The sequence below is a fragment of the Lacerta agilis genome, chromosome 18, assembly GCF_009819535.1.
Source record: "Lacerta agilis isolate rLacAgi1 chromosome 18, rLacAgi1.pri, whole genome shotgun sequence".
Taxonomy (NCBI): Eukaryota; Metazoa; Chordata; class Lepidosauria; order Squamata; family Lacertidae; genus Lacerta; species Lacerta agilis.
Window position 1 is genome coordinate 10,126,374 of NC_046329.1, and position 13,522 is coordinate 10,139,895.

A 13,522-nucleotide genomic window follows, 5' to 3' on the forward strand; every position below is an offset into this window, starting at 1 on the left:
GTGGCTGCATTAAACCTCTGGCTCGGAGCATGCTTAGGGCTGCCCGACCCAATCCTGCGCTTTCAGACCAGGAAGCAACCCTCTCCGAAAAAACCGTGGCGACTTTTTACATCGCATTTTTACTATTAAGTTTTCATACGTGCTGGAAGCTGCCCAGAGTGGCTGGCTCCAACCCAAAAGCTGGACGCGGGTCTAGAAAAATATCATTATTAAATTGTTGTAACCTGATTGTCCGGGATGAGGGCGGGGGGGGGGGTCGAGTATAGTGGAAAACAACTTTGCTGCTCGCGACGAAGGCTAAACCTAATTATCGGCTGCCTTCTTTTATTGATTCCCAAATCTCGCTCGGCGATGTCCCCTCCCGATTCCAGCCCCGATTAGGCACTTAAAAGCAGCTTAATAGGGAAGTGTTTATCATGGCAGCCGTCTGCTACCTTCATTTAAATCAAATTATCGTCCCCACCTGCTTTAGGGGTCCCTCCCCCTTTAAAGGGGGGGAAAACACCCCGGGAATCTGAGCAAAACTCAATGCAAAGGGTCGGGTGAACATCCGCTGCGCGTCCCTTTTAAGTTTCGCGGAAAATTCACGCGTCTCCCGCGTGCCGTGCGCGGTTCTCCGGCGCTTGTGGGCCCCGAAGGACGCCCTGCAAGGTGCAGGAGGCTGGCCAGCCCTGAAAGGACAGAAAATGCAGGGGGGGGGTTGTGTTTTTAAAATTGTGCATGGCAAAGTCGCCGGGTGGATCTGCACTTCCGCCTTCTGGCCAGCTGCCTTGGAGGGGGCGCTCAAGAGCAACCAGCAGTGGAATCGCAGAGTTGGGACCCCCGAGGGTCGTCCGGCCCCAACCCTTTACAATGCAGGAATCTCAGCTAAAGCTATGCGGATGATACCCAGCTCTACCGCTCTTTTAAATCGGAACAAATGAAAGTCCTGTGTGAGTGCCAGGAGGCGGTTGGAGGATGGATGGCGGGTAACAGATGGAGGTTGAATCCTGACAAGACAGAAGGACTGTTTTGGGGGAGAGGGGGCGGGCAGGTGTGGGGGACTCCCTGGTCCTGAATGGGGTAACTGCGCCCCTGAAGAACCAGGTGCGCAGCCTGGGGGTCATTTTGGACTCACAGCTGTCCATGGAGGCGCAGGTCAGTTCTGTGTCCAGGGCAGCTCCATCTGGGACGCAGGATGAGACCCTCCCTGCCCGCAGACTGTCTGGCCAGAGTGGTGCATGCTCTGGTTGTCTCCCGCTTGGACTACTGCCATGCGCTCTCCGTGGGGCTCCCTTTGAAGGTGACCCGGAAACTACAACTGATCCAGAATGCGGCAGCTAGACTAGGGACTGGGAGCGGCCGCCGAGACCATATAACACCGGTCCTGAAAGACCTCCATTGGTTCCCAAGATGTTTCAAGCACAATTCAAGGGGTTGGTGTTGACCTCGGCCCAGGATATCTGAAGGAGCGTCTCCACCCCCATTGGCCAGCCTGGACACTGAGGTCCAGCTCCGAGGGCCTTCTGCCGGTACCCTCCCTGCAAGAAGTGAAGTTACAGGGAACCAGGCAGAGGGCCTTCTTGGTTGTGGCGCCCTCCCTTCAGATGTCAAGGAAATAAACAACTATCTGACTTTTAGAAGACACCTGAAGGCAGCCCTGTTTAGGAAAGCTTTTAATATTTGATGAATTATTTGGGTCCCTATTTTCACGGGAGAAATGTTTGAGGGGATGGAATTGTTGTTATTGTTGTTTAGTCGTTGAGTCGTGTCCGCCTCTTCATGACCCCATGGACCAGATTACGCCAGGCCCTCCGGTTTTCCACTGCCTCCCGCAGTTTGGTCAGACTCATGTTGGCAGCTTCGAGAACACTGTCCAACCATCTCGTCCTCTGTCGTCCCCTTCTCCTTGTGCCCTCCATCTTTCCCAACATCAGGGTCTTTTCCAGGGAGTCTTCTCTTCTCATGAGGTGGCCAAAGTCTTGGAGCCTCAACTTCAGGATCTGTCCTTCCAGTGAGCACTCAGGGCTGATTTCTTTGAGAATGGAGAGGTTTGATCTTCTTGCAGTCCATGGGACTCTCAAGAGTCTCCTCCAGTACCATAATTCAAAAGCATCCATTCTTCGGCGATCAGCCTTCTTTAGGGTCCAGCTCTCACTTCCGTACATCACTACTGGGAAAACCATAGCTTTAACTATACGGACCTTTGTCGGCAAGGTGATGTTTCTGCTTTTTAAGATGCTGTCTAAGTTTGTCATAGGGGATGGAATAGGACGCCCCTATTTTCACGGGAGAAATGTTGAGTATTGAAATGGAATTTGCACGTTATTGATAATCTTATCCTCCAGGAATCTTACAGTCGCAAGGGACCCAAGTTTTCCAATCCTCATTTGAAGCCATCCCTGCTTCTTGTGGTTGGGAGTTCCATAGTCTAACTCTGCAGAAGGAATTCCTCATTTTGATCCGGCCCGAACGTCCCGCAGTTCAGCTTCCTAGGCTGACCGCATGTTCTAGTGTTACGACAAAGGGAGGAAACTGTCTGTCTGTCTGTCTGTCTGTCTCTGTCTGTCCACTTTCTCCCCACCGTAGATGGCAGGTTTGCATGCAAGATTTGCAGTGCCAAAAACCCTTAAATGGGGGGTTGGGTGGGGGGGAGGACACGCTTTCCCCCTGACAAGCTACATTTTATATTATTAGTACGTATTTAATTAGAACACGAACACACGAATGCTTTATGAATATTCATGATCGGGGTTATTAAAATGCATAATTAATCTGTGGGGTCTCTCTCTCTCCCCCCCCCCCCCAGTTTTAATAACTCTATTAACGTAGCCAGGGTGGGAGGCAGAAAGGGAGCCCTGTGTTATTTTCCCTTCCTACCAACGCGACGGGACGTTGCGCTGAGAATTTCTTGTGCGAGCTGGAAGAGATTGTATTATTTTAATTTCATTGGTCTCTGCTTAAAGAAAGAATACTGGTTTTTATTTACAGTGGACTGTATAGCTAGTTGGGTTTTTATTCAGAGAAGACGTGCTGAAAGAAAATAATCCATGCCTGCTCATTTTGGCAATTATTATTATTATTATTATTAATCAATCAATCAAATACCTTTATTAGCATTGCAGTATAAAATGTTTCAAGTAACTGGAACAATTAAAAAGACAAGGGTGAAGTTGTCATGGGTTATAAGGTCACACTAGGGTTGTGTGCATGTGGATATTCTGCTACGCCCTGTTCATTTTCCACGCGGGTGGTGCTTTGGTCTAAACCACCGATCCTCTTGGGCTTGCCGATCGGAAGGTCGGCGGTTCGAATCCCCGCGACGGAGGGAGCTCCCGTTGCTCTGTCCCAGCTCCTGCCAACCTAGCAGTTCGAAAGCACATCAAGTGCAAGCAGATAAATAGGTACCGCTGCGGCGGGAAGGTAAACGGCGTTTCCGTGCGTTGTGGTTTCCGTCACGGTGTCCCGTTGTGCCAGAAGCGGTTTAGTCCTGCTGGCCACACGACCCGGAAAGCTGTCTGTGGACAAACGCCGGGTCCTTTACCTTTTACCTGTTTTCCGAAAGGATAGTTCGTTGGGAACCCTTTTGGGTAGAATTGCGGCTAAAAAGGCAGCTTGTTCATGCCGCAAGGAGTTTAAACTGCGGAAGTCGCTGCTGCAGGAATTTTGTGCAGGAAAAGGCTCTTGATGGCATCTAGACACAACAGTCGGACGTCCCTATTTTCACGGGAGAAACGCTGGAGGGGATGTAATAGGACGTCCCTATTTTCAGGGGAGAAATGTTGGAGGACAGGTGAACAATGAAATAGAATTCACACCTTATTTTTACTGTTAAAAGGGGGGATCTTGGAGAGCACACTTGAAAACTTAATAGGAAACAGCAGCATTTGGACGATACAGCGCAGAAGGAGCTTTTAAGCTGTTAACACAATGTATATATATCTATAAATCCAAGCGCTGAAAATTCCCAGTGATGTGCGAAGTTTAACGTTGCCTAGCGTTTTGGGGTTCCCGCCTTGCTATATCTTTTGGGGGTCGGCTCTGTGTTTGGACACCTTGCAAGAGACCGGCAGCAAATTTTCCATTCCCTGAGGAGCAGGTTTCCGTGCCATCAGATGCTGTTGGATTGCCGACGGACGTTTTCGAAACTGCGCCGGTTTAGGGGTTTATTTATTGAATATCTGCGCAGCGTTGGGTGCGAGTCTTCGAGTTCATTATAAAGAGATTGGGGGTGGCTCCTTGACTTTGTATAACGCCCTCCCTGCAAGGTTGGCCGGCGTTTATTGTGCCCAGGTTCCTTTTCAAGCCGTCTCTCGTTTAATGGCCGAGCGTCCGCATGGAGAATATTCTGTTTTTGGTGCTCGTCAAATCCGCAGGTGACGCCAAACTGGGAGGTGTGAGCGAAAATGCCGCGGACGACAGAATCGGCATTCGAGATGACCTTAACAGATTGGAGACCTGGGCCGAAGCCAAAAATATGAATTTCAACAGGGATAAATGTCAGGTTTTGCAGTTAGGCAGGAAGAACCAGATGTGCACAAATATAGGATGGGGGGCACCTGCCTTAATAGCAGGACATGTGAAAATGATCTAAGGGGTCTTGGTGGACCACAAGCTGAACATGAGTCAACTGTGTGATGCAGCAGCAAAAAAAGCTAACGCGGTGAGATATTTCACTTTCTTGGGTTCCATGATCACTGCAGATGGTGACAGCAGTCACGAAATTAGAAGACGCCTGCTTCTTGGGAGGAATGCAATGACAAACCTAGACAGCATCTTAAAAAGCAAAAACATCACCTTGCCGACAAAGGTCCGTATAGTTAAAGCGATGGTTTTCCCAGTAGTAATGTACGGAAGTGAGAGCTGGACCATAAAGAAGACTGATGGCCGAAGAATGGATGCTTTTAAATTATGGTGCTGGAGGAGACTCTTGAGAGTCCCATGGACTCCAAGAAGATCAAACCTCTCCATTCAGAAGGAAATCAGCCCTGAGTGCTCACTGGAAGGACAGATCCTGAAGCTGAGGCTCCAAGACTTTGGCCACCTCATGAGAAGAGAAGACTCCCTGGAAAAGATCCTGATGTTGGGAAAGATGGAGGGCGCAAGGAGAAGGGGAAGACAGAGGACGAGATGGTGGGACAGTGTTCTCGAAGCGACTGGCATGAGTTTGGCCAAAGTGCAAGAGGCAGTGGAGGATAGGCGTGCCTGGCATGCTCTGGTCCATGGGGTCACCAAGAGTTGGACACGACTGAACACAGAACGACTGCATCCACAGAAGTTTGCGTCCAGATCTAGGACGTAATACTCCTTCTCTATTCTGCCTTGGTCAGACCACACCTGGGATACTGTGTCCAGTTCTGGGTACCACAATTCAGGAAGGATGTTGACAAGCTGGAAGGGTGTGCAGAGGAGGGAGACTGAGATGATCGAGGGTCTGGGAAATCGAGCCTGATGAGGAACGGTCGAAGGAGCTGGGGATGTTTAGCCTGGGAAAGAGGACATAGGAGAGCCCACCTTCCGAAATCTCTTATGGGCTGTCCCATGGGAGAGGGAGCAAGCTTGGTTTCCTCCTGCTCCGGAGGGGAGGACTCGAACCCGCGGCTTCGAGCGACGAGAAAGGAGATTTGACATCTGGAAAAGCTTTTTGGCAGTCGGAGCTGTTCGACACCCCGGCAGGTGGCGGACTCTCCTTCCTTGAAGGGTTTTAAGCGGACGTTTGAACGGCCCTCTGTCCTGAATGCTTTAGTTGAGATTCCTGCATTGCAGGCGGGTTGGACTAGATGACCGTTGGGGTTCCCTTCCAGATCTACAGTTCAGTGGTTCTATCGTTTGATCTGCTCCTTTAACCGTTCCTCGGTGTTGGAATGTAGATCTGTAAGCTCCTTGCGGGCACAGCCCCACGTCCATTCAGTGATTTAGAAGTTTCTTGGCAGCTCCCAAACCTGCTTTATTAGCGGGTTTTGTAAATTTCACGTTTTCGGCCAATGCAGATTTAAATTCTTCTAGGACGGAGCGTCAAAAAAAGGGGGTCACCGGGGTGTGTGTGTGTGTGGAAGTGAGCAAGTGGCACGTTTGCAAAGCAGAACTTATTGTCAGAGGCAACAGGAATGCAAAGCTCCCCCCTCCCCACAGCCACCCCAGAAAAAAAATACTATCCAAATCGCATTAGCATCTTTTTCCGCCACCTCGATTCCGCAAAGTAATCACATTGGAGAGAGCAGGGATTGGGGGAAAAGGAGGGGTGGGGTATTTTTTTCTTCTTTTTTCTGATTAGAAAACAAAATCTAAATGAGAGTTATGAATATTCATTAGGCGTGGAGATTAATATGCATAATTATGCAAATTAGACAGCAATTAAACACCGATTCTCCGGGGAAATGATTAACACAAAAGGCTGCGGAATGGAAGCCTTGCAATTTTGAAAGAAGTTTCTGGTTAAATGAACAGTGTGGGGAGATTGGGGAGGGCCGCGATTCTTTTGTGTGTGAGTGTGAGTGCAGCATTGCACTTTTGCACACACACACACAGCCTTGCACACTCGCATCGGGGCGTGCATTTCGGCCCCAGGTTCCTTGCAGTCTCGAGAAGGTCGGAACCGAAGACCTTTCATTTACATTGGTTCCTTGGTTCTCAAACTTAATCCGTTCCGGAAATTGCGTTCCAAAACCGAAGCGTTCCAAAACCAAGGCAGCGGCGCTTTCCCATAGAAAAGCAATGCAAAGTGGACTAATCTGTTCCAGACTTACAAAAACAAGCCCTCAAACAGCAATTTGACATGAATTTTGCTATCCAACAAGACCATTGATCCATAAAATTAAAGCAATAATCAATTTACTGTACTATAAAATAGTTGTGGTTGTAGTTGTAGACAGTTGTAGATGATAAAAATTAATTTTTTCTTCTTCACCTGCACTGATGACGGTCATTGCTTTGATGGGGGGCTTTTATCCATTTCCGCAGTCAATCAATCAATCCATCCATCCATCCATCCATCCATCAATCAATCAATCAGTAGCTGAACCAAGTTCCGCACAGTCACAAAAACAAATTGAACCGAAAAAGCCTCAAAAACAAAAACTCAAAATAGCCTGTAGAGTTGAAGTTAGATAATTTTGAGTTTAATTGTTAGGTTTAAGATAAGAGATAGATTTGGATAATTGGATATTGATGTAATATAGGTTAAGAGATAAGAGAATAATTGATAAGTTGTTGTTAGAAAATAGATAGAAGTATAAGATTTTGGAAGTTACAAAAAAGGTATTCACAAGGGACGGAGAAGGAGGAGATAGGAGGAAGTCCAACTAAGATATGAGGAAAATACAATTTTTTTAAAGATAATATGTTGTAATTTTTCTAGTGTGTTTTGTTGCTGTTGTTATTGTAGTTGTTATGTTGTTGTTTTGTTTGTTATCTTAAAAAATCTTTTAATAAATATTATTTTTAAAAAACAAAAACGCAAAATAAGTGGCAAAAACTAAAGTGCCAAACTTAATCTGTTCCTGGAGGCCCGTTTGACTTCCGAAATGTTCGGAAACTGAGACGCGGCTTCAGATTGGCGCAGGCACCCCGGGAACAATAGCCGACGGCCGCGTCGGACGTCCAGCTTCCGGAAAATGTTCGGAAACCGGAACACTTTCGGGTTTTCGGTGTTTGGGAACCGAGGTACCACTGCAAAACCATAAAATGGGCCAATCTTCCAGTAGGAAACTACCCTATCCGACCATTGTGTCCCTCCAGGGCAGTGTTGCCTACACAGGCTGGCAGCCTCTCGCCCACCTTTCTCGGCCCTATCCGGAGACGCCGGAAATCGAACCCGGCGCACGTGCTCTGCCCATTCAGCCATCTCGCCTTTCCCTGTCGGGTTGCACCCCCCCAAGCTGGATAAGTTGGGGGGGCAGGCAGCAAAGGCCTGCAAATTTGGGGTGTGTGTGTTACACTTCCGTAGTTGGATTTTTTTTGGGGGGGGTGTCTCCTCCTCAGGGAGCCTTGTCAGTGGGCACGTTCCCGCTTAATGCCAACCCTCTGCGCCAGCCCTAAGCTCTTTTCCCCTGCTGTTGCTTCAGCTCCCTGCAAGTAGAAAGCTAGCGGCACAGGACGTGGGCCAATAGGATCTGTTTTGCGTGTTTCAAACGTAGCATTTAACCAAAGGGGCAGGCTCCCGCGGGTGACCTCTGGGGGAATAGCCCACTCCTCCGACAATCTTTTTTTTGGGGGGGTGGAGAGACCGTACCCCTTCAGTAGTGGAGGGATTTGCATTTGGGGGCGGTCCTTCTTCTGACTGCGTGTGGGAATACGAAACCACTGGAACCACGACGATCCAGGGAAAAGAATTCAGTTTAACCAAATTGTCGGGCAACTTCCTCCCCCTCCTCTTGCTTCCTGTTACTTGCTGGTACGTACTGGTTTGTACTGGTGCTTACTGGTCTGTACTGGTTTGTACTGGTGCTTACTGGTTTGTAAGCAATGCTTTTACCCCTTTGCAAAAGCTGCACAAATCTGAGCTGATCCTCAAAAATCTGAGCTGAACTCTGTTGCAAAACTTGGAGCTGATTCTCAAAAAAAAAACCATGGGTTTTAGAGGAGGAAAACCAGAAAAATCTTTTCTTTTTTTTCTTGTTTCCTCCTCTAAAAATGAGGTGTGCCCTATGGTCCGGAGCGTCCTATGGAGCGAAAAATATATTCTCTATTGAAAATAAGACGGATTTAACTAAAGTTGTGAAGTTTGCTATTCTCCCCACCCTGGAAAGAACCCCCTGCCTCTCCCCTCTTCTCTGTCATTTGAACACGGAATAGAACCTTCCCCCTATCCTGACACTCTAACTTTCTGCATGCAAGGCTTTCCATCATGGGGCGGGGGGAGAACACGACCCATGACGAAATTCAAAAAGCTATCGTCCCTTGGTCAGCCGTGCAACTTTGCAAAACAGGAAAAAGGTCTCTTTATTCTCTCTTAAACATCCAAATATCGTTCTGTTTTTGGAAGGAAAGCGGTTTCAGCTTCAGGAGAACGCTGTCTTTGTTTGATTGGGCTGCTTATCAAAGCTGATTCCTTTTTTAAAAAATAATAATAATAATAATAATTTCCTGGGCTTGTTTAATTTTTTTATTTCTCTCCCTTCTTCCAGCAGGTTTGGACGAGCGGCCGACCTCTGGCTCCTGGGCAGCAGGAGATCAAAATAACTCCACGTTTGACCAAGTCAGGGTAAGGATTTTTTTTTAAAAAAAAAAACAACAACTTTGAAATAGAGCAAAAATTAAAATAAAATCTTTAGAAAGATTTTTTTCCTCCAAAAGCATTTTGTTTTTAAAAATCTGATTTAAATGGGGGGGGGTGGAATCCGATTTATTTTTTTAAAAAAAAACCCATTGAATTTTATCCACCCTGCCGGAGAGTCGCCAGAGTCGCGTTCGTTTTTTTTTTAAAAGGATCCGCTGCTACAACATTTTCTTTCTCCTTCTTCCAGCAGGGCTACGGCGAAGGTCCCCACTACGGCGAGCACAGAGAACTTCCATCCCATAATAGCCTATCTTCGTCATCATTCCTGGGGTCTGGGATCGTAGGTGAGGGCCGCTGCATTGGTGGGGGGGGGACCTGCCTGCGCGGAACGTTTCTGGGCGAAGGTGCGTTGCAAAGGGGATTGAGCCAGATGGCCGCTGGGGTCCCTTCTTGGTTCCGGGTGCAACCGAGGTGATCATGAGGACTACAAACTTGTTTTATTTTACTTTGCGGGGTACAGGACCCCGCAGCCGCTAGGACACCTGCTTTGAATGCAGAGCGTCCCACGTCCAGTCGCAAGGTAGGGCTGGGAATGCCCCCCACCCCCGGTTTGAAACCCCGCAGAGCGGCTGCCAGCCAGTGCGGACACCGCTGAAGTCAATGGGACATATATATCTAGGAGTCTTGGAAGACCACAAACTTGACACGGATCTAGGAGTCTTGGAAGACCACAAACTTGACACGGATCTAGGAGTCTTGGAAGACCACAAACTTGACACGGATCTAGGAGTCTTGGAAGACCACAAACTTGACACGGATCTAGGAGTCTTGGAAGACCACAAACTTGACATGGATCTAGGAGTCTTGGAAGACCACAAACTTGACACGGATCTAGGAGTCTTGGAAGACCACAAACTTGACACGGATCTAGGAGTCTTGGAAGACCACAAACCTGACACGGATCTAGGAGTCTTGGAAGACCACAAACTTGACACGGATCTAGGAGTCTTGGTAGACCACAAACTTGACATGAGTCGACAGTGTGATGCAGCAGCTAAAAAAGCCAATGCAATTCTGGGCTGCATCAATAGGAGTATAGCGTCTAGATCAAGGGAGGTAATAGTACCACTGTATTCCGCTCTGGTCAGACCTCACCTGGAATACTGTGTCCAGTTCTGGGCACCACAATTCAAGAAGGATACTGACAAGCTGGAACGTGTCCAGAAGAGGGCAACCAAAAAGGTCCAAGGCCTGGAAATGATGCCTTATGAGGAACGGCTTAGGGAGCTGGGTATGTTTAGCCCGGAGAAGAGAAGGTTAAGGGGTGATATGATAGCCATGTTCAAATATATAAAAGGATGTCATATAGAGGAGGGTGAAAGGTTGTTTTCTGTTGCTCCAGAGAAGCGGACACGGGGCAATGGATTCAAACTACAAGAGAGAAGATTCCACCTAAACATTAGAAAGAACTTCCTGACAGTAAGAGCTGTTGGACAGTGGGATTTGCTGCCAAGGAGTGTGGTGGAGTCTCCTTCTTTGGAGGTCTTGAAGCGGAGGCTTGACAGCCGTCCGTCAGGAATGCTTTGATGGTGTTTCCTGCTTGGCAGGGGGTTGGACTGGATGGCCCTTGGGGTCTCTTCCAACTCTAGGATTCTATATTTTTTGCCATATCATTTTATAACAATGCAGTAATAAAATCCATCACGTTATCTTTTCAACTCTTTATCATGTTGGCTTTTTAAGGCCATGACTTCCTTCAAACCCTCCTTATGATATCCTAACATTCATCGCTAATATCTGTGCTTCACAAACTGATCACTGCTTAAAATTATCACACCACTAAAATTTCATTTTACAACGGCCTTCCTTCTTTAATCTGCAAAGCTTCTCGCAATCCTACCAGCGAATTCAGTTCAGTGTAATTGTCCTTCAAATAACCTGCAAATTTAGTCCAAGCTTTGATGAATTTGTGGTCCCGTTTTTCTCGGATTCTTCCCATCAAACTTATCCAGAAGTCAATGGGACCAGACCTAGCTTTCTATGTTTGGGGTTGCAGAGGGCGGTCACTTCAGGCGGGCCGGATCCGACTCCGCATTTCGTTTTGCGGCCTGAGCGCGACCGGGACGGGAGAACAAGGGTGCCTCTGAGCATGCCCCCAAGTGCCGGAATGAGCTTTTTCGGTAACGGGGGGCGGCTGCTTTCGCAGACAGAGCCAGGAGGGGTGCGGCTGGACAGCTGAGTTTTGGGATTTGAACCCGGGCCCTAGTCTGCCACTCTAACCTCTAAACCACATTGGGGGGGGCAGGTTCCCGCAAAGATGGGGAATAGGGTGATTCATAAAAAATAAAAAAATAAATTAAATTAAATTAAAAATTTAAATGCCTGCTCCAAAGGTCTTATCTGACTACACTAGGGATTATATAGCTATACCTGAAATTTCATGCATATCAGTGAATATCTTCACGAAAATAGCTGTTTACTTGACCGTTTCCCTATGTTGTAAAGGCTGAAATTTCAGTTCAGTGGAGCAGGGTCAAGCTATTAATTAATATTCACAAAATTTCAGATATAGCTATATAATCCCTAGTGTGGTGAAATAAGACCTCTGGAGCAGGCATTTTTTTAAAAAGTTTTTTTTAATGAACCGCCCAAATGGGGAACCCCAAAGCGAATTTTTTTTGGGGGGTGTGGCCCACCTTTGCCCCCATCTCTGACCGGCAGCAACAGCCTGCGTTCTGCCCTTCCCCTCTTCCGAAACACCCCCCACCCCTTGAGTCTGAGACTCTGCTAATCCCCGCAAAGCTGGGTGTTTGGGGGGGGGAGAGAAAGAGGGAGGGCCGAGGGGGGTGTCTGTTAATTCACCTGTGTCGATAAATAGATGGATACCGATAAAATCTCCATTGATCACTGCTACCTTTTGCAAACTTGCATATCTGCAAACGGATCAGCGGGTTTTATTTTATTTTATTTTATTTTATTTTATGGGGGGGTCGCGAATAGTGGTTAAGTAGTCTGGGAGCCGATAAACCCCGGGTGGATCCCTTTCAGGTCATTATTTCTAGCAATTAACTCCTTTTTCAAGACCCAGCCTGCTAATCTAGCCGCTGCCGTGTTGGGCAATGTTTTTTAATCGGTTCAGGCTGAACAAGACACACACACACACACACACGACTCCCCCCACCATGCCAATCGCCTCCTTTAATCTCTCCACCTTATCTCGCCTCCTTCCTCTCTTGCTGCTCCCCACCCCCACCCCCCCAAAAAGCATGCCATGAATTGCATTCGTTCTGGTTCCTGGAACCTCGGGCAAACATGTCAGCTCCGGGTTTTGCGCCTACTTTTCTTAACTGCGGTTTAGCGTTAACCCTGGTTGTTGTTGTTGTAATGTAATAGATGTTCAGACATTTTTCATTCTGGTCTCTGGGACCATGAGCAGATGCGTCAGCCCTGGGTTTTGCACTTGCTTTTCTTAACCACGGTTTAGCTTTGGATTTTTGCACCTCCTTTTCTTAACCCTGGTTTTAACCCTGGTGTGTGTGTGTGTGTAGACATTTTTCGTTCTGATTCCTGGAACCCCGGGCAAACACGTCGGCTCCGGGTTTTGCGCCTACTTTTCTTAACTGCGGTTTAACATTAACCCTGGTTTGGTTTTGGCTTTGTAATAAAAATAGGTATTCAGATGATCCGGACATTTTTCGTTCTGGTCCCTGGGACCCGGGGCAAACACGCCAGCTTTGGATTTTTGCGCCTGGTTTTCTTAACCATGGTTTAGCGTTAACCCTGGTGTATATATCTATATTTAAATATACGTTCAGACATTTTGGTTCCTGGGACCCTGGGCAAATGCGTCAGCTCTGGGTTTTGCACCTGCTTTTCTGAACCACAGTTTAGTTTTAATCCTGGTTGTTGTTGTTGTAATGTAATAGATGTTCAGACATTTTTCATTCTGGTTCCCGGGACCCTGAGCAAATGTGTCAGCTCTGGGTTTTGCGCCTGCTTTTCTGAACCACAGTTTAGTTTTAACCCTGGTTGTTGTTGTTGTAATGTAATAGATGTTCAGACATTTTTCATTCTGGTTCCCGGGATCCTGAGCAAATGTGTCAGCTCTGGGTTTTGCGCCTGCTTTTCTGAACCACAATTTAGTTTTAACCCTGGTTGTTGTTGTTGTAATGTAATAGATGTTCAGACATTTTTCATTCTGGTTCCCGGGACCCTGAGCAAATGTGTCAGCTCTAGGTTTTGTGCCTGCTTTTCTTAACCGCGGTTTAGCTTTGGATTTTTGCACCTCCTTTTCTTAACCCTGGTTTTAACCCTGGTGTGTGTGTG

General features: G+C 47.4%; 1 protein-coding gene across 10 annotated transcripts in view; it reads left to right on the forward strand.

Annotated features, from left to right (window-relative positions):
• The window catches only part of TCF3 (transcription factor 3), a 69,234-nt gene that overhangs the window by 21,878 nt on the left and 33,834 nt on the right, over positions 1-13,522 (forward strand). For 3 of the 10 annotated variants that reach the window (XM_033136612.1, XM_033136606.1, XM_033136611.1), the window contains exons 3-4: positions 9,108-9,181; positions 9,447-9,540. In XM_033136612.1, the coding sequence (XP_032992503.1) occupies positions 9,108-9,181; positions 9,447-9,540 (168 nt within the window). Of the gene's footprint in view, positions 1-9,104; positions 9,182-9,443; positions 9,541-13,522 lie in introns of all 10 variants that reach the window. The other 7 variants (XM_033136608.1, XM_033136607.1, XM_033136602.1 and 4 more) reach the window with 3 other exon arrangements.